Source organism: Grammomys surdaster, unplaced genomic scaffold, assembly GCF_004785775.1.
Source record: "Grammomys surdaster isolate TR1022 unplaced genomic scaffold, NIH_TR_1.0 207, whole genome shotgun sequence".
NCBI lineage: Eukaryota > Metazoa > Chordata > Mammalia > Rodentia > Muridae > Grammomys > Grammomys surdaster.
This window is the reverse complement of record NW_021604652.1, coordinates 2,675,142-2,699,738: the sequence shown is the minus strand read 5'-3', so window position 1 is coordinate 2,699,738 and position 24,597 is coordinate 2,675,142. Positions and strand designations below refer to the sequence as shown.

General features: G+C 38.8%; 1 protein-coding gene across 1 annotated transcript in view; it reads right to left on the bottom strand.

The window, feature by feature from the left end:
* Nucleotides 1-24,186, bottom strand: part of LOC114624513 — a 111,568-nt gene extending 87,382 nt beyond the window's left edge. The window contains exons 1-5 of the mRNA XM_028771454.1: nucleotides 24,091-24,186; nucleotides 23,395-23,563; nucleotides 4,436-4,683; nucleotides 3,177-3,316; nucleotides 203-349 (exon numbers count right to left, since the gene is read on the bottom strand). Coding sequence (XP_028627287.1) covers nucleotides 203-349; nucleotides 3,177-3,316; nucleotides 4,436-4,683; nucleotides 23,395-23,563; nucleotides 24,091-24,148 — 762 coding nt within the window. The 5' untranslated portion in view covers nucleotides 24,149-24,186. The remainder of the gene's footprint in view (nucleotides 1-202; nucleotides 350-3,176; nucleotides 3,317-4,435; nucleotides 4,684-23,394; nucleotides 23,564-24,090) is intronic.
* Between the last annotated feature and the right edge of the window lie 411 nt (nucleotides 24,187-24,597).

Below are 24,597 nucleotides of genomic sequence, written 5' to 3'. Positions count from 1 at the left end.
TAAAATTAAAGATTGTTGGTACATTGTTTGTATGTTTGGTTTGTGGAGAAATATCTAAGTTTCCTTCTAAACCCCTCACAGAGGAATTATGGAAGGCCATTGGGATATAATTAAGGCTATGTTTGATTTGGGGAACATGCTCATTTTCATACAGTGTCCTACAGTGTAAGGAGGAAGTAGGATTCAGTAGCTTCTTAGATGCTTTGATGAATCGTTTTATCCAGGAAAAGTAAGGAGCTGTTCTAGTGATGACTGTGGGATTTTGACATATCCTTGAAGTCTTATGTATGAGACCCACTAGTTCCCAGTGGTTCTTTAGGAGGCATAGGACAGGACTGGCTCTCTGTATCTGAATAAAGAAACCAAGAAATATATGTCACTCATGCGGTCTACCTTGTATACACGCCATATACTATGTGAGGGGGAGGGGAAAATCCAAATAATATTCATTATCAAGCAGCTCCCAAAAATTACCAATGTAAGACATGGCCATATACAGCTGAAACTTATGGTAAAAGAATATAGACTATGTCAGTACTAATTATACATTTTCAAATTCTTATGATCAGCCACTTCATCAGCACTGAGCTTGGATTTCTAAGAGTTACATCAAACTTAATATTAAAACCTCAAAGAACCACTGATCTTCATACAAAATCTTCCTTTTGCTTTATCTTCCAAGTGACAGTCACAACACCCCTCCAAAAGTTCAAGTTTAAAAAAAACTTGAGGGGTGATACCCAAGGTAGGCTCCTCTTCTCTGAGGAGAAGGGAATTAGCAGTGTGGGGGTGGGAGGAGTTATAAGAGTAGAACTGAGACAAAAGGAGACAGGGGGCTGTAATCAGGATGAAAAGTGAATAAAAAAATAAAAATTAAAATAAAAAACTTGACATCATTCTTAGTGCCTCTCTTTTCTCCACATTATGTCACCAGTCTCTCAATGAATAATGATTCTAATACTTTAAATAATTTCCCTAAATTTATTTTAATAATTAAATAACTTTGTCATCTAGGAATGCTTCTATTGTTGTTAGGAAATATAGTATTCTTTATGAAAAGGCATACTTCTTGCCCTTCTCATATCTGATCTTAACAGCATCCAAACTTATTCTCTTAAAATCTAAGAGAGACCAATAAATACATCTTTCTGCTTAAAAACTCTCCAAGGAGTGCTTTCAAGTCTTAACAATATTAAAAGTGAAGTTCTCATAATCGCTTAAAAGACCATAGAAACCCTTATTACTACCTTGATGCTACCTACTACTGCTGTTGGCTAAGATGCTATAACCACCTGGCTTGTCCTTTCTGTTATTTAAATATTCCAGACATATTTACACATCAAAATCTTTGTATTGGCCTTTTCTATGCACTACACGTGTAACACTGCTCTGATATTCAAATGACTTTTCCATTAAAACACTTTTATTATTTTTTTAAACAAATGTCTTTTCTGATTACCTAGTTGTATTGAATGGGATTATATAGACAAAAAATTTTTTACTTGTATCGTGTATTGCAAGTATTTTAGGCTAACACTGTCTTTGCAGTTCAATTCTTTCAGATTGCAGATGGAATTCAAGGTTATAATAAACTCTGCTCTGTGTTTATTATCCCAATGCAGTTTACCCAAAATAGTTAATATCATGTCTGTTATTATTTACTTATTATTGATCACCTCTCAAAACCATATAAACTCATGAGAACATGACCTGCCCTATCATCACTGTCATTACCATAGTTCAGAAAAGGTTAGTTTGTAAATTGTTGTTTCACATTACTTCACTGGGTCTTCCCTTTTAGAGCATTTTCATACCAACTATGAGTAAACTACAGAATATACATTTTGTCACTTCATTTCTCTTGTCAAAATCCCTGTCCTCTAAATAATACAGCATGCTTATGTTATAAGGTAAGAACACCTGCAGAATCTGCCCCATGATTATTGCTCTCTCACTTCTCTCATAGCTCGTGATCTAAATAGCACTTTTCCCCTCAAACCAAGGTATTTTTACATTTTTCAAACTTGTCTTATTCTGCTTCCTTTGACCTGAATACCATCATATCATTTTATGCTTCTTATCCTATTTGGTAAATGGCTACATATCTTTAAATAGTAGTTGAAACATTAACTTCAACACATCTTAAATTAACCTTCCTTTTACTCTCAGTGCCAATTTCATACTGTGCAGATAACTTCTGTACTTATTTGTCCTATGGGGTTACTACACTTTGCCTTCTGTACAAGAATGTGAGCTTTGGGTGCTGGTACCATGAATAATTTTTCTACCACCACCATACTACTGTAAGTCCTTTGATGTTTGTATCTACTCTGGTTCCTTTATCTCCACTATCAGACTGTTATGCTAAGGACTGACCTCAGCTGATTCTTTTCTATCTCACCAAATAAACAGCAGTCCCCTCAAGTGCTTGCTTAAAATCCTTTTGCAACAGTGTGTTTCTAGATACTAACATGAGTCCTGATAGTCAATATGTTTCCAGAAATAGTACTGCTATTCATCTCATCCCTTGCAATGATCCTCTATGACACCTAGCTTCTAACTTTATAGCTGTGCATGTGTTATCCTCTCACTTCAATTTGAAACAGGGTTATGAACAGTGTTCCATTCATTCTTGTTTACTTAAGTATTTCTCATCTCTAAAGACTTAGCACTCAAGGCTGGTCATATCCTACAGTAATTCAGTCAGGATCTTCACAGTTCAAATCAATTCTTTCCTTGAAGCCTTTCAACAATATTTGTGTGTTGTGATTTCAAATTGTCCAAGTTATTTTAGTACCTACAAATTTTCTTGCATAGGGCTTTATTTTCTACAGCCTTTCTACATGAATAGGTGGAATGAGTTGTATCTGTGCCTTCTAAACCTCCACACAGCTAAGTTTAAGCCATACAATATTCATTATAGTACCTACAGAGAGGCTATAATAAAATTTAAAACAGAAAGATAAAATGTATTTGTGCCCATTAATTCTTTTTTATATTTCTCATTTGTGCAAATTCTATGCCACTCAAATATCTAATGAAACTTCCTAGATTCACATATTTGCCTGACACTAACTTCCTTATGTCCTCTTATCTACCATTTACTTGCTTATTCATATAATTCTACATTTTTGCATTTCCTTCTTGTTCTTAATATTGTTCTGGTATATGATTACCCAGCAATCTTCCCGTGGTTGACTCTGAATACACAAGCCCACAGTCTTCTCTAGATAGGAATGTTGGTGGTGGCATGTTGAGAAATCTAGCAGCTGCACATCTATCTTCTTTACTCTGGTGGTTCCAAGCTTCTTGCTACCTAAAGGCATATGTAAAGGATAATGCTGAGACACAAAGCACCATATCTCAGACTTTGGTTTGTTACCACTCTCAATTCTGTCACATAATCTTCCCAACACAGTCATTTTCCCTTTCTTCCTCTCCTTTCCTTTCCTCCTTCATTTTTATTCTCTCTTTACATATCTCCTTACCTTGTACTTTCTGAACTGTCCAAACCTTCCTTAAACTGTTTTAATGGTTAGTCTTTTGTTTTGTTTTGTTTTGTTTTGTTTTGTTTTGTTTTGTTTTTTCAAGACAGGGTCTATCTGTGTATAGCCATGGCTGTCCTTGAACTTGTTCTGTAGACCAGGGTGGCCTCAAAATCATATAGCTCTACCTGCCTCTGCCTCCTGAGTGTTGGAACTAAAGGCATGTGCCACCACTACACAGCACAGTAGTTAGTCTTAATTATAAACTTGATCTGATTAAGAAAGACCTTGGGGTACCTAAGTAAAGCTCCCTTCTGGGCACATCTTATAGCATTTCCAAACATCTAGCTCATGACCACTCTGAACAAAACAATGAATTAATCATTTGTTAGATATAATATGATAGCAGTATTGAGATATAGTTAAAAGTACAAAGTGTACCCTAGTTGAAGAAGTAGTTAACTAGGGACATACTCTTGGGCCAATATCTTATTTACTCTTGCTCTTTCCTATACTCTTCCCTTATCTCTACTTCCTGACAACTAAGAAGTGAAGCACAACCTCTACCACATGCTTCAATTGCTATAGTGTTCTCAACAGTACACAGAGACAAGCAGCCAAATATGGAACTTTCTGAAACCATGAGTCAAAATAAATCTATCCTGTCTCAAATCATCTCTGTTGGATCTTTTATCACAGCAACAAGAAATAACCTGGATATAAAAAGAGTTCTGTAACAAGAGGTGAGACTTAAATCTAGGTATAGCCCATTCCTTTCTTATGGTACAGTTTATCTTCCAATGGATTGATGTGATATGGACATCAGTAATGACTCCCACTATTTTTTCTGGATTATTTTCCCCTCGTTAGAGACTTAATTTCTTTAGAAAATGAGTCATAGTCCTAGATTCAATATCACAAAATAGTGTAACTCGACTCCTTTTACTTACTCTGATATTCATACACATAACAGCTTTTGTATTGGCACTTAGAACAACTCTTCAAGGATATATTAGTGGACTGAGATAGTGGTATTTCATCCCCATAGATAGGCTCTTCAAAAATGACCAAGCCAATATCTGCTTTCACTGGGTCATTTTCATCTTTGAGATTAAACTTTGGATGGAGGCAGATTCTTTGGCCATGTGGAATACTTTCTGGATCATTTACTCCTGAAATGTCCAGGCGTAACGGTTTCCTAGGGTAAGAAAAGGATGTGCAACAATCTAATTGATGATAATAAAGGATCGTCCATATACTATCTTATAAAAGGCATTGTTTGGCAGCATAGGTCAAATTCAAAGTTATAAAATAACCCAGCTCTTCATTTATTTGACATCATAACCTTATCTTAATTCCAGGCCGCACCATGCCCATATAAGGACTCCTGTTAGCCTTTGGTTCCTTTACAGTTCTACTGCTCTATCACCAACTATTTGATTCTCAAAAACTTGCTTTTTATACTTGGATCTTAATGAATTCCATAAATCGTGAAGAGAAGGTCAGCCTATCCAAACCCCATTTCAGATGTAGCAGTCTCCAAATTAAAAAATAATCCCAGATTCTCCACCTTGGATCCCCCAGTGGCTACAACAGTCTAGACTCAGGTAGGCACTCTCCGCTCTCCTTTCTGCCCTCTCTAGTCTTATCCCCAACCCTGTAACAGATTGTTCTGATGTACCTCTCCTCCCACCCTACCTTCAATCCCTGAGGATGCCATAGAACTTGCTTTGAACCCAGCCTTCTATCAGCCACGAATACATAGAAAGAAGTTTTACCTGGGTCCCGCTGTGGACACTCTGGTCCTGGATTCGGGTAGATGATTTCACTTTCCTTTCTGTCCTCCATTAAAATCTCTCCCATCTCATCCCCAGCCCTATAACAACATGCTTGCAGGGGCCTGTCCTCCAATCCTAACTCTATTCCCTGGGAGACTCCATCAATCCTTGCTGTGCACACAGATTTCCTCCTTCCAGTAGTCCCACTCCACTGCCCTCCTCCTTGTGTTCCATCTCCATTCTTTTATGTTAACCCCCACCCAAATCTGAAAACCTCCCTCTACCCAGGGACCATAGTGGCCAAAACTGATGTTCCTGTCTTCCATTAAGATCTCTCCATTCTTACTCTGATCCTGGTAACAACTTGCTTTCAAGTGTCTCTTCCCCTACCTCAACTTTATTGACTGGAGACTCCAGATCCTAGTTAAGACCCTAAGTTCCCCTAGTCCATCCACCACTGTTTCTCCAGATTATTCTTTGTCCTACTGCAATTTACTTGCAATATCCCATCTACCCATCACACATGCAATTCCCAGGGACACTGTCTCTCAGTTTAAACAGGATCCTTTCAGCTCTTTCCTGAAGCCCCTTTAAGCATTTCCTCTCAGCCCACCTCTATTCCTTTCTATCATCAACCAACATGAAGAAGCACTTTCTACCATGAAAACCACAACCACCACACCTTTCCTAAGAAAGGACGAGAGGCCTTTTGTGAGTGGCTACGAACAAGGATGCACTGCCCTGAAGGTGTCAGGCACAAGTTGGGAGTGTGGGGTTATACTTTCCATTCCCAGAGTGCCATACACTGCTACTGTACAAATGTGCATCTTCGCACCCAAACATGTGGTTGTCAAGTCCTGTGCATCTTTGCACCCAAAGGTTGTCAAGTCCTGCTTCTGGTACTTCATGTCACAGCTGAAGATAATGAAGAAGTCATCCAGGAAGAATGTGTACTGCTGGCAGGTGTTTAAGAAGTCACCCCTGTCCTGCCTGTGAAGAACTTTGGTATCTGGTTGTACTACAATTCCCTCAGTGGCACACACATGTACCGAAAGTACTGGGACTTGGCCACTGCTGACACAGTCACACGGTGCTACTGCAACATAGGTACCTGATCATGAAGGTAGAAGAGATTGCAGCTGGCAGGTATCCCTGGCAGGCTATCAAACAGCCCCACCACGTGTTGTGATGCCAGTACAAGCCATGCTTCACCAACAAGAGGCACAACATCTTCCTCCAAACCCATAAACCCACTGAACAAAAACTCTAGACTGTCAAAAAGGAAGGGGGGAGGGACAACAGAAAGCAAGGAATAGAACACCCACCCACCTAACAAAAACAAGGCCAGATAGCAACACTGGAATCACCTCAATCAACCCAACAACAGATGCCTAGACATCAGCACAGAAGCACAAACATTAACAACCAAGAAAATAAGCTTACACCAGAACACAGCAACAATCCTACTACAATAAGCCCTGTGAGGGGCTGGAGAGATGGCTCAGCAGTTAAGAGTACCGACTGCTTTTTCAGAAGTCCTGAGTTCAATTCCCAGCAACCACATAGTGGCTCAAAACTATCTGTAAAGGGATGTAATGCCTTCTTCTGGTGTGTCTGAAGATAGCAACAGTATACTCATATAAATAAAATAAATAAATAAATAATATCGTTAAAAAGAACCAATAAGACCTTCGAAATGCAATATAGCTGAATCACATGACAAGGACTTCAAAATAGCAATTGTGAATATATTCAAGAATCTTAAAGAAAATATTAATGAATTCCTTAATGAAGTCTGTGAAAACATAAACAATAGAACAAAATAATGAGAATAGTTCAAGACATGACAGTAGAAACAGAATCACTAAGAAAAACCTAAGCTAAGATAAAACTGGAAATGAAAACTTTAGAAAGTCAAAACAAAAACCTCAGAGGTAAGCCTCACCAACAGAGTATAAGATGTGGAAGAAATAATCTCAGGCATTGAAATCAAGACAGAATAAACTGATACCTCAGTCAAATAAAATGTTAAATCTAAAAATTTCATACACAAAACATTCAGGAAATCTGGGACACTAAGAAAAGACCAAATCTACAAATAATAGGCCAGAAATTGCAGTCAAAAGCAGAAAAAATATTTTCAAACTCATAGAAGAAAATGTCCCTAAGTTAAAGAAGGAGATATATATAAAGGTATAAGAAACATACAGGGGCTCTTTATCCTATTCAAGTTATTGGAAGGAGGTTCAGAATTTAAGAGTAAGGAGCCATCTAGAGTGTCATGCCAAATACCATTGGATTCATGTTCTACAATTTACAGCGGTAGTCATTATAATTAGAAAGAAGTTTAATGACACATGCAGTGTATTTGGCATAATTCTAACACCTCTTTGGATGTTTTAACTTTACATAGTGAGCTTATGAATTTCAAGAATGCTGATTTGCTGAGCGTTGATGTGGCAGATACTGCTGATAAAATTATCCATGGCCTAAGATCAGCATTTCTATTTTGGTCAAGCTTCAAAAATGGCATATATAACTTGATCATGCTAGCCCTTTTTGTCCTGGGAATACTTTTATTCCTGCCCATCCTGTTGAAGCTTTTTTTCAACAACATCAACATGTTGGAGGCCAAAGTACATGGCTTGAACCTGAAAATGGACCCCCAGACAGAGTTATTAAATTAACAGGCTGGCAAGCCAAGGACGGGTAAGATTCTGCACAGAGCCTTACCAACCTAAGACATAAATCCATATTCTATGTCTGGTAAGGAAGGCATTCCTGTCAGAACAACCTAAGACAGGCTCAGTCTTGTTAATGAAATAAAAAAGGGAGAGAGGTAGAGAGCCTTTGGGGCTTCTTCGCAAGAATCTGAGATGGACTAAGGACACGGAAATGGACTGCTTGGCAGGAATATGACATTGGCCAAGGACAAGGAAGCAGGCTTCAGGCAGGAATCTGACATTAGGCTAGAACAAAGAGGTGATTTCAGATAGGAATCTAAATCTTAGGCTAGAACAAAGAAGTAATCTCAGGCAGGAACCTAACTATTAGGCTTGAACAAAGAACTAATTTCAGACAGGAATCTAAATTTTAGGCTAGAACAAGGAAGTAGGATTCAGACATGAAAATTACCTTGGGCTAGGACAGGGAAGTAGACTCAGATATTTTGGTCATCCTGACAAGCCCTTAGAAAGAGTGATCATGGGAATGTTCACATAATTGGGTTTAATGCCTTACTTTTTCTTTAACTATTTGTGTTTATTGTCTTGCTTGTTCCTTGACTATTTGCATCTTATTGTATTGCTAGACCCTCAACCTAGAACTGACCTTAATACTTGCATGTAATTAATATGGTATAAAAGCATAAAGGAGGAGGGAGATGGGGCAGGGGGTTCTAGGGAGGGGAAATGGAGAAAGGGGATGACATCTGTATTGTAGATAAATAAAATATCCAGTTTAAAAAATGAAAGAAAGAAACATACAGGATTGCAGAGAGAAGAGGGGCCATATCTAGACCTGTGAACATCTGAATAATTACTAACCTAATATTTCCTAATATTTCAGTCCAGCACCATGCAGGCCCAGATGGGCTCCTTGGTCAGGGAATAAGCTGGAGACTAAGGGAGCCCTACCTGGGACTATAGGCCCCAGGCAAAAGTGAACCTGAGACAGACAACATTCACATGGGGCCACTTGGGTGAGTATGGGTGAGTAACAAGCTAGAGATGATCACTAGACCAATGCCAGGGGGCTCAGACAGGGACCTAGCCTGAGATGACCACCAGTTGGTGCCACCCACATAGGCCTTTGGGGCAGACCATGCTAAGATGAACTCTAACCAACACTATAATGCACAAGTGGAGCATAGTACTTCAAAGACCACTCCTGAGATGACATCAGATATTCAGAGACCTCAGGAGCCACTAAGAGAAGCAAGTAAGTGGTGGAGAAATGGAAGAGAAAGAGAAACAGAAGGATTCAGGCACAATGAAGAGAGGCAGAACTCGAGGGTAGTGAGGAACAGTCTGATGTGAGTAGTCAGTTATGCCACCTGGGTCCATGGTGGGGTCCTAGCCTATGCTGACACTAGGGGCCATGTCTGGGTTCATGGCTCTGCAGCAGCAGGGATCTGTTACCACCAAAGGCCTGGTGAATGTCCCTGGTCTGCACTGTTACTTGTGGATATGTTTGTATCTGAGAACTATATAGAACTAGCCTCACTCTTCACCTGGGCATTGTGGAAGATCTGGCCCTGGGGGCATGAGAACAAGAGAGCTGACTCCACCCTTAGCCAGCTGCAGTACTCAGGAGAATAGGCCCTGCCACCTTTCTGCAGTTCAGTGATATGGGCTGAGAGTTTGGTGACATAGATTCAGAGAGATGCCCCTCTCACCCCTTGCCACCTATTGCAGGCAGGTGGGCTGGCCCCGTGGTCATCAGAGCAGGAGAGCTGGGCTGACCCTCACCTACTGCAGCACTTGAGAGAGCAGCCCCTGTACCTCATCTGGGCACCACAGTAGAGCTGACCTTGCTAATGAAGGCGTGAATGAGATGTCTCCAAGGGTCTGAGGATGGGACAGCTGGCCTTGCAACATGTCTGCCCTTCAGCATTGTAAGTAAGAGAGAGATGCCCTCCCCGACCCTTGCTACCTACTACAGGCAGCAGAGCCAGATCTAGGATCATCAGAGCAGGAGAGATGATCCTGTCCCCCACCTGCTGCAGCACTCAAGAAAACAGGCCCTGCATCTTGCCTGGGCAACAGGGTAGAGCTGGCCCTGGTTGCTGGGGTAGGGGTGAGGGGTTGCCTGCCCACTATAAAAGGGGCTGCTTGCCCCCTCCTCTCTCTCTTACTCTTGTTCCCCTCGACCCAGTGCCTGCAGGTTGCCATCTCCCCTCCCCCCTTCCCTTCCCCTTCTCTCCACGTGGTCATGGCCATTCTGTCGGGCATTCTTTGGGCATTCTGTCGGCCATAAACTTAAAACATACTGTTAGCAGACTTCTGACAACACTTCTCTACTCCTCTCTCTCTCCTCTCACTCTCCCACTCTCTTAATAAACTCTCCCTCATGGGAAAAATAATAATAATAATAGCTGGAGAAAAAACATTCCATAATAAAACCAAATTTGAGAAGTATATATCTACAAATACAGCCCTATAGAATGTGTTAGAAGAAAACCTTCAGTCTGAAGAGATTAACCATACCAAGAAAAACCAAAGGAATAAATAATCCCAGAACAGTAAATCAAAGGGGAGCAAAACATACACCATGAAAACAAAATAATAGAAATCAATAAGCACTGCTTATTGATAACTGTTGACATCAATACTCAGTTCCCCAATAGAAACAAACAGAATAACAGACTGGATTAGAAGATAGGATCCTCTGCTGCATCAAAGAAACATACTGTAATATCTAGGATAGAAATTACTTCAAGATAAATGGACCCACGAAGCAAGCATGTGTTGTTATTTTATTATCTGACAAAATAGACTTCAAAACACAACTAATCCGAGGAGATGGGGAAGGACACTACATTCTTAACAAGGGGAAAAAAATCCATCAAAAGAAAATTGTAATTCTAAACATTTATGCACCAAACACAAGGACAACCGAGTTTATAAAAGAAAATTTGTTTCAGCTAAAATCACATATTGACCCTAACACAAGAATAGTGGATGACTTCAGTAGCCCACTTTCACCAATAGATAGCTCATCTAGACAAAAACTAAACAGAGAAATGCTGGAGCTAACTAACATTATAAACCAAATGGGCTTTACATATTTATAGAACATTTCACCCAAACACAAAATAAAATACCTTCTTCTCAGCAGCTCATAGAAGTTTCTCCAAAATGGACCACACACTAGGACACAAAGCAAGTCTCAACAGATTTAAAACTGTCATAGCACCCTGCATCCTATGTAAGCACCATGTATTAAAGATGAATATCAATAATAGAAACGACAAACTCATGGAAACTGAACAAATTGCTACTGAATAAAAAAATTGTCAAGACAGATATCAAGAAGAAAATTAAAAACTTTTTATAGCTGAATGAGAATGAAAATAGAACATGCCCAAACCTGGATACGATGAAGGCAGTAATAAGAGGCAAGTTCATAGCACTAAGTGCCTACATAAAAAAAATTAGAGATCTCATTAATTAATTAATTAATCATACACATAAAAGTGCTAAAAGAAAATATCATGCCCAAAAGGTATAGGCAAAACAAAAACAAAAACAAAAACAAATACAGCACCAAAATTAATCAATTAAAAAAGAATGCAAAGAACCAATGAAATGTGGAGTTTGTTCTTTCAGAAAAATCAATAAGATTGATAAACTCTTACACAAATTAATAAAAAGCAGGAGAGAAGAGATATAAATTTGTTAAACTAAAGACAAAAAGAAAGTGAGGAAATCCAGAGATTCACGAGGACATACACAGTGCCACCTACTGGGAAACCTGAAAAAAAAATGGATGAATTTCTTTATATAGCCTAACAAAGTTAGATCAAGACCAGAAAGTCAATTTAACCAGATCCAAAACCCCCAGTAAAATAGAAGCAGTAATTGAAAGTCTCCCAACCAAAAAAAAAAAATCCTAGGGCCAGAAGAATTAACGTCAATTCTACTCAAACTATTCTGCAAAATAGAAACATAAGGAACATTACCTAATTCTTATTATGAGAGTACAACTACCCTGATATGCAAACCACATAAACACTCAACAAAGAAAGAATTTCAGACCAATTTCCCTTATGAACATAGATACAAAAATGCTCAATAAAGTACTTGCAAACAGATTTTTTTAAAAAAATCAAAAGATTATGCAGCATGACTAAGTCAGCTTCATCCAAGACATCTAGAGATGGCCTAACATACATAAACTGATAAATGTAATCTGCTGCATAAACAGGCTGAAACACAAAAACCACATGATCATTTCAATAAAGAAAGAAAAGGCCTTTGACAAAATTCAACACTCCTTCATAATTAAAATTCTGGAGAGACTAGTGTTACAAAGGATTTATACATAAACATAATAAAGGCAATTTAAAGCAAGCCTATAGCCAACATCAAATTAAATGGAGAGAAACTCAAAGCATTCTCACTAAAATCAGAAACATGGCAAGGCTGTCCACTCTCTATCTATTTAATATAGTACTTGAAATCTTAGCTAGATCAAGACCCTGAAGGAGATCAAGGGGATATAAATTGGAAAAGACAAAGTCAAGGTATCTTTATTTGCAGATGATTGTCGGGATCAGCCTTGCTTATACACTGAAGGCCTAAAATCAGCCATAGGCCTAAGTTAGACATACATGCCTGCTCACAAAGTCTTGGTCTCTGTGGAAAAACACTGACCCTAGAACAGATAGCTATTAGATCTTGTAAACAGGTGGCCTTAGTCGAAAACTACTAGCCTGGATAGTCATAGACCTTGTGGATAGGTAGCCTTGGTGGATAGTACCAGCTTAGATAAGAAACAAGTGAGTCATAGACAGAGTCATAGTGACCTGTTCCCTGAACCTTTACCCAGCTGATACCCTGTTGTGGAAGATATCTGTACTCCCCCTGAGAACACATACACTCCTGTGCCATCCCCTTACCCACATCCTGCCTTTATGTGTTTACAACCCCTGTGTGAAAAAGTAAAAATGATGGTTTGATCAGCCTATAAACAAGTCATGGTTCTTTGTGTTCACCTGTTTCCCCATTCTCTCTTTCAGGTGGTTCCCCAGACCCTGTTCACTGCCCTGCTGGATGGGGCAGATGATAATATTTTACATGTTAAAGACTGCCCCCAAACTCCATGAAGAAACTTCTACAGCTGATAAACACTTTCAGCAAAGTATATCAGGATACAAAACTAACAATAAAAATCAGTTGCCTTCCTATATACAAATGACAGAAAGATTAAGAAACAAGGGAAACAGTGTCTTTTATAATAGCCTCAAAGGAAAAATAACTTGAGATGATTCTAGCCAAGCAAGTGAAAGACTTGTATAATAAAAGCTTTAAGACACTGAAGAAATAAATTAAAGAAGATATTAGAAGATGGAAAGATTTCCCATGCTCACAGATAGGTAGGATTAATAAAGCAAAAATGACCATCTTACCAAAAGCAATGTACAGATTCAATGCAATCTCCATCAAAACTCTAACACAATCCTTCACAGATCTTGAAAGAAAAATTCTCAGCTTCATTTAAACACATACACACTCACACACACACACACACAAAAAAAAAAAAACAAATAAAATAAAACCCCACAGGATAGCTAAAACAGTCCTGGATAATAAAAGAAATGCTGGAGAGGTCACCACTTCTGTTCTCAAATTGTACATAAAACTACAGTGATAAAAATAGCATGGTACTAGCATGAAAATAGACACGTTGATCAATGGAACTAGAGACACAGACATAAATCCACATACCTATCAACACCTAATTTTTTATAAAGAAGCCATAAATCCACACTGGAAAAAATACAGAATCTTTTTTTAAATATTATACACATACATACACACACACATGCACACACACACATATATATGTACGTATATATGTATGTATGTATGTATGTATGTATGTATGTACAGTGTAACTGTCTTCAGACACGCTAGAAGAGGGCATCAGATTCCATTACAGGTGGTTATGAGCCACCATGTGGTTGCTGGGAATTGAACTGAGGACCTCTGGAAGAGCAGTCAGTGCTCTTAACTGCTGAACCATCTCTCTAGCACCAAAATACAGAATCTTAAACAAATTGTAGTGGTCAAACTGTATGGCTTGATGTAGAAGAATACAAATAGGTCCATAATTATCACCCTGCACAAAACTCAACTCTAAATGAATCAAGGTCCTCAACATAAATCCAGATACCCTGAACTTGATAGAAGATAAAGTGGGGAATAGACTTGAACTCAATAGCACATGAAAGGACTTCCTGAACAGAACACCAATAGCATAGGTACTAAGATCAACAATTGAAAAATGGGTCCTTATGAAACTGAAAAGCTTCTGCTAGGCAAAGAACACTGTCATTCAGAGAAAGTGGAAGCCTACCAAATGGGAAACAAGTTTTGCCTTACATATCTGATTGAGAGTTAAGATCTAAAATAATAAAGAACTCAGAAAACTAGATATCAAACTGCCAAATAATCCAATTAAAATGGGTACAAATCTAAATAGAATTCTCAACAGAGGAATCTCTGTTTGAGAAATACTTAACTAAATATTCAACATCTTTAGCCATCAGAGAAATGCAAATCAAAACTACTTTGAGATTTCATTTTATACTTGTCAAGATTGCTAAAATCAAAACCACAAATTACAGCTCATGCTGACCATGATGTGGAAAAGTGAACATTCCTCCATTGTTGGTGGAAGTGAAAACTTGTACAGCCACTATGGAACTCAACTCCTCAGGGAGCTGGGAATAAATACACCTCAAGATCCAGGTAAACCACTCTTGGGCACATACCCAAAGGACACTTCATCCTACTATTGAGACACTTTCTCAACCATGTTCATTGCTGTTCTATTTATAATAACCAAAAATTGTAAACAGCCTAGATGTCTATCAACAGATAAATGGATAATGAAAATGGTACATTTTTCATTAAAACATTCACAATAAAATATTACTCAGTTGTTTTTTAAAAGGTCATGACATTCACAGATAGAGTTGAAACTAGAAAAAAAATCACTTTCGTGAGATAGCTCAGACCCAAAAAGACAAATATTGTATGTATTCACTTATATGTGGATGTTAGCTTTTAAGCATTCGATAGGTATACTCTAATTCATATAGCCACAGTGGATAGGTATAGAATAAGCAACCAGAGTAGAGAAGTTCTCCCAAGGAAGGAAAAACAGTATGTATGGTTATAGAGAGATGGGGAGGGGGCTGGAACAAGAAGATTAAATGGAGAAGGGGAGGGAAGAGAGGGTAAGGAAGAGAATATAGGGAGAGGAAGGGCCATGGAAACCTACTACTGTGGAAGCTTTTTAAAATATATGCAAATATGGAAAAATGTAAATGGAGTTACCAAATAATAGGGGAGACATTGCTCCACCTAGCCATCTTTTGCCACCAAGAGAAAGTTCCCGTGCCACAAATAGGTTACATATAATTGAATTGTTGGCTAAAGGCCTCTCATGGACATCATCACCCAGACAACTTAGGCTATTACTAAGACGGTTGCTCCCCATAAACTGATGCTAAGGCTCTATTGCTGAAGACAACATATGTTGTCTCTATGTTCTCATTGAACATAGAGAAGTTGGGCTGTTGCCTAAGGAAAGCCTTAACCCCTACTGACTAATGTTCATGCTGCTGGAAGTTACTGTGCATGCCATCAGAGAAAAAGGTAAACGCTAATCCTGACAAACCCTTTGATCTGCAATGGTGACCTGTCTGCATAGCTTGCTGATGCTGAAATAGTGGCCCAAATGCTGTGGGAATAACCAACCACTATCTGATTGAATTTAAAATCCATTCCATGAGCTAGAATCTATGCTTAATACTGTTCAGGTAGCAAAGAACATGAGACTAGATAGGCCATCGGTCTAGGGGAAAACCAAATATTATTTTTCTCCTAATGAAACAACAATAAAATGACTCTTAGAATATTCTGCTATACCCACAGATCAGTGTCTTTCTCCGTCATCATTAGAGAAGCTTCCTCTTGGAATAGATGGGAATTAATACAGGGGACAAAGTGCAGAGAGTAGGAAATCTTGTCAGTGTGTTCCAAAGAAACTCAGGACAAAAGTCTTACTGTGGTGCCTATCAGCATACCAACGTGCATACTGGCCTCAACCAGTATCTACTCCTTCTCTCAGATCCTTTCACCTTGCCACCTACCCTAAACCTTTACAGTCCAGGGTTTTCACTTCCCTTCCCCCAGCTTCTGATTCCTATTTTTTAGAAACTGTCATTTTGGCCATGTACTCCCTTGGCTCCACTTTTAATTCTCTTTGCTTTGGCTTCCTTTGCTCATCTCTGCTTTCCATGTTCAATTTATTTTCTTCCCTTCCTGATCTGGACCTTTCCAGATGCCTCTGGCTATACTCTCCCTCATATCTGCAACAAAAACTTTCTCCTCAACCATAACCTTGCAGCAGTCTCATCTTTTAATTCATCTGGTGCTCAACACCCTGGAGGGGTATGTATGAGCTCCCTTCCAAGGGACTCAGTGTCTACAAACCAAGCTACTGATCAGACTCTCCTAAGGTGTGTATAGATCATTTGTTTCTGCTGGCTTCTGCCACCCACCATATCTAACTCCAAATTCTAGAGTCTGCCTCTTTGTCCACTTCTTCCCTCTATGTGCTGTAACAATTCCTCTCTTCTTACCTGCTTTTATATGCCCTCTGGATCCTGGAGCCTGATACACTCTTCATGTGGGCATCTCTCTACTAAGACACCAATCTATCGATATTGGAGCCTTCCCTTTCTCCCACCCCACGTCTTCAGCTGTTTCTACCCACTCCTAGTCCTATACAGTGACCCTTTCCTTGCCTCCCACTAGGAGCTGTCTGCTGTCTCTTCTCAATACCCTACTGGGTCTTTACAATATTGAAATCTTCCCTCAGGTGGAGTTCTTATACCATAACCATGCTCTCATCTTTCAGCTCCCTCTTGGAGCTTATTGGAATACTCCTTGTGGAGTTTGTATTGAAACCCTTTTTCCTTTCCTCCTAGAACTCAGTTTTCTTCTCAGACTCTGAGATTTTATTAAAGCCTTCCTGTGTTACTGCAAACAGCTTGGCTTCATAGAGCTCAATTGCCAAAGATGGCACACTCAATTTTCAAATTCTCTCATATGGTAACACATTCTGTCATTGCATAAGTAAATGATCCCAAATCTCTTATATCTAAAGTCTCTCTGCTTTATACTTCAAAGAGAGTAATCTTATCTCTAAGCTTCTTCTACTTTCTACTCTTAAAAATCCTTTATCTCTATGAGTTTTTTCTCTCAAAATATCTAATACTACATTGTAAACTATCTTAGCATCTATAACTTTGCTGTGGTATAATTCTTAAAAATCTGTAAAATCTTTAACAAAAAGTTAGCTTAAAACTTGTAACAAAAAGTTGATAGTTAAAAATCTATATATATATAATCTGCTATATCATACTGTGTGTGTGTGTGTGTGTGTGTGTGTGTGTGTGTGTGTGTTACTTGGATTCCACTCTTTAAAAAAATAGATCTACTATGTCATTATGTACGCATGTATATATGTATGTAACATGGATTCAACTCTTGTTTGATAAAATACAGATTTTGAGATAACAAAAATATGGCTTGCCTCTATCTTTCCTGATGACCTCATCACGATGGAAGGAACCATGTGGCTGGCAGCCATCTTTATTAAGGTTAAAAAAAAGAGTACAAGCAATGTAACTTCCCCATTTTGATTAATATATCACATGGTATAAACCAACTAAGGCAACAATCATAGACTTCCTTAGCCCCACTTAGCCCTCTTCTTAGTACTGTCTCCTTTTTAGACCAAGAATGCAACAGCAGTTTCCCCAAATACTTTGGATTAGAATGTGAATTTGGATTGTTGTATGATCAATTCCTAAGGTTAAAAAAGGTCTACTCAGGTTAACAGAGACCTGTCTGAGCTGGAGAGATAGCTCAGCGGTTGAGAGCACTGGTTGCTCTTCCAGAGGTCCTGAATTCAATTCCCCGCAACCATATGGTGACTCACAACCATCTGTAATGGGATCTGATGCCCTCTTCTGCTACACAGGTATACCTGCAGACAGAGCACTCATAGATATTATATAAATAAATAAATAAATAAATAAATCTAAAATCTGGCTTAAGAGATATATGTCTAACTATTTGTATCTTTGCTAACTGTTCAATGCCAGGCTTCTAGAAATTTTTAAGGAACAACATATGTTTGATAAATATGTTTGATAAATAAGGTTTATAAACTCCTAAGAGCTACTCAGTTTAATAGTAACTGACTTGAAGATATGTCTAGCCTCTGTCTTTGCTACCTTTGTTAACATTTAGCTATTTAGATAATCTGAATCATACAGAAGTCTATGATAGTCTATAAGGTTATGCTATAAAAGGATCAAAAGCATAAGATTTCTAGTCTTTATGTGGGCTATGTTTATGTTTTATAAAGTTCTCAGTTTTGCTGGGCGGTGGTGGCGCACGCCTTTAATCCCAGCACTTGGGAGGCAGAGGCAGGTGGATTTCTGAGTTCGAGAGTTCAAGGCTAGCCTGGTCTACAGAGTGAGTTCCAGGACAGCCAGGGCTACACAGAGAAACTCTGTCTTGAAAAAACAAAAAAAAAAATAAAAATAAAAATAAAGTTCTCAGTTTCTCTGGAGACTGCACTTACAGTTTAAAGTTTTATTTTGATGCTGAAGGTTCTTCAATTAAATCTTCAACTCAAATTTTTAACAGAGATAAAGCAATAAAATACTAATCTTATAAAAGCTATCAACTTGTAAACTGTTAAATATACATAAGACATGCAAGTTAGTTAAGTGATCCGTCACTTCATGATCAAACTCTTTAATGTACTCAGAACTATGCTCACAATCATGCTAATTCATTTTATACACATAAAGTTTATTTAGCCTTCTGTGTGTGTTTTCAAGATTAAGCCTAAAGCAAGTAACTAAAAACAAGTAATAATAGATAGTCCTCAAACTCCTCAAAGATCTGCTGAGTGTGGCGTTTGAAGTGTTTATTAAAAGCTTCCAGTGATAGACAGAAATGCCAGCCCCTACAAGTAACTCTAAGGTCTCCAAAGAAGATAGTGAAACACAGATGATTCTACCTGGATTATGGTAATGCCAACAACTTGGAAAAACTGTTCCATGCCTCCTCACCCAGCACCAGAGGTCTGTCCAAACTGCGGACACCGGACACCGTTAGCTTGACTGCCCTAATCTGTCTGCCTCACTTGGGTAAATTTTCCCAAGTTCTTCCTGCTAAGGAAAATCTCTCAGACATTCTGGGTCTGGCAGCTGAAAGCTGATGATGTCTTGTTTGGCAGCCGAAAACGGAATGCTGTTCTGTGTGACAGCCAAAGACCAACTACTTCTGCCCACAACAAAACTATCGAGACCATAATCTGGGAGCCTAGGGTAACTTTCCAGGTAGTGAAATGCCTATCTTTTCAAATGATACAGAAAACATTTGGGTGATTATTTGGATAATTTATCTTTCTTAGATCTAATGATGTTGATGGCTAACTACACCTTTGTCAGTTTTGCATTGGTAAGCACTCAGCTCCTTCCCCAAGCAGCAGCTGCCTGGTCAACCATTTCGTGTGTAAAATCAGACCCCCTTTTTCTAGAGCTACTAGGTTTCATGCTGAGAAAGAAGACACATTTTATCTTGCTGGCAAGTTTCAATGTAACTTTTAAACTATTACTTTATTTAAAGGAACTTGTTTTCTAATGACTGCTCTCAGAAATCAGCAACTTGTGTCTCAAGATAAATGAGTGGGAAGAAAAGGTTTTGAAGTTTATATAAGTTGTGGGGCTCTGGGAAAGTAAATTAATGTATGTAATTGCAAGTTGTAAGGGTCTGAGGATGTGAAATGTTAAGTTTTGAGGGTGTAAGAAAGTAAACTATAAAAGAAGGTTGTAAAGGTATAAGAAAGTGATTTAAGGTATGTGAAAAATGAGGAGTATTTCAGATTGCTTTCCCTTTTGCTCTGCTACTTTTATACTAAGGCTTGAAAAGTTCAAGAGTTTAAACTGAGACAGGCTAGGCTCATTTCATGGCAGGCTTCAAATTGGGAGTTCAGGAAACTAGACCTAAATCTCTGTTTCCAAGAACTTGGCAAGTCCAGGCAAGTCCTATCAGATTTCCAATGAACTGCAGACTGCAAACTGCTCCAAATTAAAACAGACGTTCCCTAGAATTGCTGAAAGCAGATGTAAACTAGATGCTTCCTACGTGTCAGTCAGCCTCCTGGTATTTCTTAGGAACCTGCCTCCCAGATTGCTCCAAAGAGGCTAGCCCCAGATGGTTCCACAGGATCTAGGCAGCAAGGAAAACAAATGTCTTCCATCCTCCTCTTGACAATGACTCCCTGATTTCTGCAAAGAAGCAATTACAAGAGATTATGTTGCCTTTGTCATTGACAAAAAGACTGGAATGTCAGGTCCTAAGGACAAAAGGCTGCCTGGGGTGCCTACTTATTGCTCCTCTCAGATCTTCTCACCTTTACCACCTATCCTAAGCCTCTATAAACAGCTGGTTTCCCCTTCCCTTCTCTTCCCTTCCCCTACTCCAGCTTCTAATTCCTATTTTTAAAAAAACCTACCATTTTGGCTATATGGTCTCTTGGCTCCACTTTCAATTGTCTTTGCTTTGCCCTCCTTTGCTCCTTTCTCTTCCTCTCTCTCTCCCCCTTTCTCTCCTCTCATGGCCCAGTTTAGTCTACTGGCCATGTTCAGTCTACTTCTTTCTATGACTGCTCTGTACTCTTCCTGACACCTCTGACTATATCTCCCTCATATCTACAATAAAAACTTTCTCCTCAACCATGCCTTGGAGTAGTCATATCTTCCTTTCATTTACACTCAGTCTTAAGTGGTATATAACCATCAAACCCCTCCCCTTAGCGCTCAGAAAGCTATGTAGAAAATGAGGTGGGGTAATTCTGCAATGAATTACACCCAGGAAACAGTGTCTTCCACAACAGGGCTAAAACATAGAAATCCACAGAGACTGTGGCGTCATATATAGGATTTCCACAAGTTCAAGCCAGATGTAATCCCAGTGCTGAGAGGGGAAAGTAGATACTGAAGACCTCCGCAGAGGGGAGACCCTCTCTCAAGTCTCAGAAAGTCGCGACCACCCAGTAATCTACTCGAGACACCATATACCGGAGCAATTGCGAGGTTATTTATTAGGGCGTGACAACTAGCTGCCGGTCAATTCGCATGCCCACGCAGGAGCTGAATTGACCCCGACTGCCAGTTTGGAACGGGTTTTAAAGGGAAAAACCACAAACCAAGGAAATGAGGAGGGGGTGAGGGGGTTGCTAGGGTGGTATAACATAAAAATAGTGGAACATTCCAAAGGAACCCAACCTACATGAGTCAGGATCAGGTGAAAACTCTCTGTACGCTTATCTTTCTCAAGAATGTAGTCCTACCCTGTCACTTCGGCCTTGCCCTGTCACTTCGGCCTTGCCCTGTCACTATGGTTCTCAGCTTGGTTTCACCTGACTAAATTGCATTCCAGACAGTTCCCGTAATTAGTCTGTCCACATTCTTGCTTCATGCCTCCATGTCTTTGCAAAGAAAGCCTAAAGAATATTTTATGTCTAAAAAGGATTCTATATACCCAGTATCTATAATTTTCACTCTACAATACAACCTGTCATTGATAACCAAGAAGTTATCCAATTGACAACCTCTTCAAAAGGAAAACTTAAGTTTTTGTCAATGGAATTTCACCAGCAGTAGACAGCCAACAAAACCCACAATGGTATTTTTGTAGACTTTTTCATCTCGTATTGCTTTTCTTATACAGTTTCCAATTTGGGTTGTTTTGTTTTGTTTTGTTTTGTTTCTGAGTGTGTGTGTGTGTGTGTGTGTGTGTGTGTGTGTTTCATATGCCTTTTCTTTGTTTCTTTTTTGTTTTTTTTTGTGGAGGCTTTTTTTTTCAGAGAGAGAGAGAGAGAGAGAGAGAAGGAAAGCATGGAGTTGGATAACTGGGAGGAGAAAACATGATCAGAATATATTGTATAAAAAAAAAAGTTGTTTTCAACAAAAAAGCCCACTTATTTAAGGGATTAAAATCAAATTATATGGGTAAAATCACAATGGAAAGAAGAATGGCATGGTAATTATTACTGAAATAGAGTAATGAGTGTGTGAGGTTTAATTTTACTTTTCTCTTCATTTGTGAATGTTTGGTATTCCCTTAGTAAAAGTTAAATAAATTTTTCCATGAAAAAACAACTGTTGATTCATGTATAATCCTATTGAGTAGCAACATGTGGTTTTGTAAGGAGAAATTACGTTGCTATTAAAGACTACAGAGATAGGAACCAAAGCCACGTCCCACAACAACCCACCTCACCCTGCAACAATCTAGGACCCCATACAGCCTAATCTGGAACTCCAAATAGGAACCCTGAAACATAAACTGTCATCTGCTTGCCTACTTGCCACCACATCCAACCACATAGCCCAAGCAAATGAAGGCTGCCTACTGACTGTGGGTCCCTGTGAGGCTTATTCACCACATGTACTCATAGGCTTCTGAACCCCCTGTTTGACATCTCCGTTCCCTTTGTCCTTATGGATTGAATCAGCTAACAATCCATGAGCGTGGGGATCCACAAGAACCTACAACAATTATTCTGCTAAAATGGACATAGTATCTTATCTCAGAATGGGCCATCTACACTGGACAGCCCTATTTCATCACATGGTTGAACATTCATGACATAGGAATGTAGACTACTGACCACCTATGAACCCCCATCACCCACTAATGAAATTTTATATCACCTATCCTTCTAGAGAGTTCCCTGGTTCCCTATAAGAAGGCCTGCATGCCTTTGTGTGGGGTCACCATTTTAGAGAATGGTTGACTCCCTCATGCTGGATGTTTCTGCAGAATAAGCGTTCTTTGTTTTTGCATACTGAGTCTGGAGTCTTCCTTTAGTGATTTTCAGACCCTTATAATACACAAGTGACAGCAAGTGCATGGCACTCAGAACAACTTGCAGGAGTTCATTCTCTTTCCTGGAATCAAACTGAGGGCATCAGGCTTGATTACAGGCACAATTTAACCACTAATCCACTTATCTCTGACTCCTCAGAAATTAGTTTTGAGCATGAAAATGATGGATATTCAATTGATTTTCAAAAGAATGAATGAGGGAGAAGGAAATGGAAAAATAAGGTGTGAGAAGACAGAAAATATGTAGGCTACATAATAGTAAAAACCTATTACATGATTTTAATAACCAAAAAGTGATCCTTATCAGCATCTTCTCCAGTTTCTCTGAATAATTTACTAACAGGAGTCCTGAAAAAGGAAAATTCACTTAACTATATCCAAGAAGACCCAAGAACATTTTTTCTCCTCCATACTCACGATTTCTTCAGACAGTTAGCTGTAGAAAGAATCAGCCATGGAGTCAGGACAATACCCTGGCAATTTCCAGGCATAGATGCCAACCATGGTATATCAATGTAGCTATTCATTGGTGATATATTTCCAGTCAATGAGCTTGTATATACACTCATTCTTGGCACTTGGGGCACTGAAAAGGGGGTATGATAGGAATAGGAATGATGAACATAACATTAAAAACATTTTGAATACTGAAGATCTGAGCTTTTAGTTAATATACTCAAATTCAGCTAGAAAGTTTCTGTTGCATATTTAATGTGTCCTTACTTCTTTTCATGTGTGATTTATCTTCTATGTGAGTAGATGTGAATGTGGTATTTCCATCATGACAACAACGTGATGCTACATGTCTTTTTCTCTGAGCATTTAAACTAAATGAAAGTAAGGTTTATGTGAGGAAAGATAGGCAAAGGTGTCACACCTGATGCAGAGAAATTAAAAAGGTGGGGCAGAAGGTCATGGGAGAGAGAAGAAAGTAAAAGGAAGGGAAGTGGATGTATAAATGTAGCAGTCAGAGAAGAGAGTGGTGGTAAAGAAGGAGGCTGCACTAATTCAGAAATGGATAAGTAAAATAAGGATGAGAAGAACAGAAGAACGGTTTTTGGACATAAAGGGGACAGAAAAATACATGAAGATGTCCAGGTATCTATGACTTACCAGCATAGCAGTAGCAAGCAAAACACAAAACATGGTAAAGCCAAAATAGAGCCTTCATTTTGACTCAACTGGCAAGAGCTTTGTTGTGGAAATCCCAAGGTAACAGCAGATCTAGTCCTTTAGAAGCAGAGTTCAGAGGTTACAGAATGTCTGACATCACAACACCTACTATGAGATTTGTTCTTCCTCTTGTAGCTTCCTTAGGGCTGCCTAAGATAGAGAACTAGGGACAGCAGCATAGTTTAAATTCAAGCATTATTTTATTTTTAAACTCTATTTTTTTAAATGCTTTATCTGGTCAGAAAAGAGTTGATATTTGTCCTAGCCTATTGTGAGAAGCTAATTTCTCCTGCTACACAGAAAGAGTGATTATGGTACCATTGACATCTTTGTGTAGCTTAACTTCAGTTCCTCATTGAGTAAGCAAGTAGTTTCTGAAGATGGTCTTCACTTATTTCTTTCAGATTCTTACGGTGATTTGCTTGTTGTTGTCAGATGTTTAAGAAC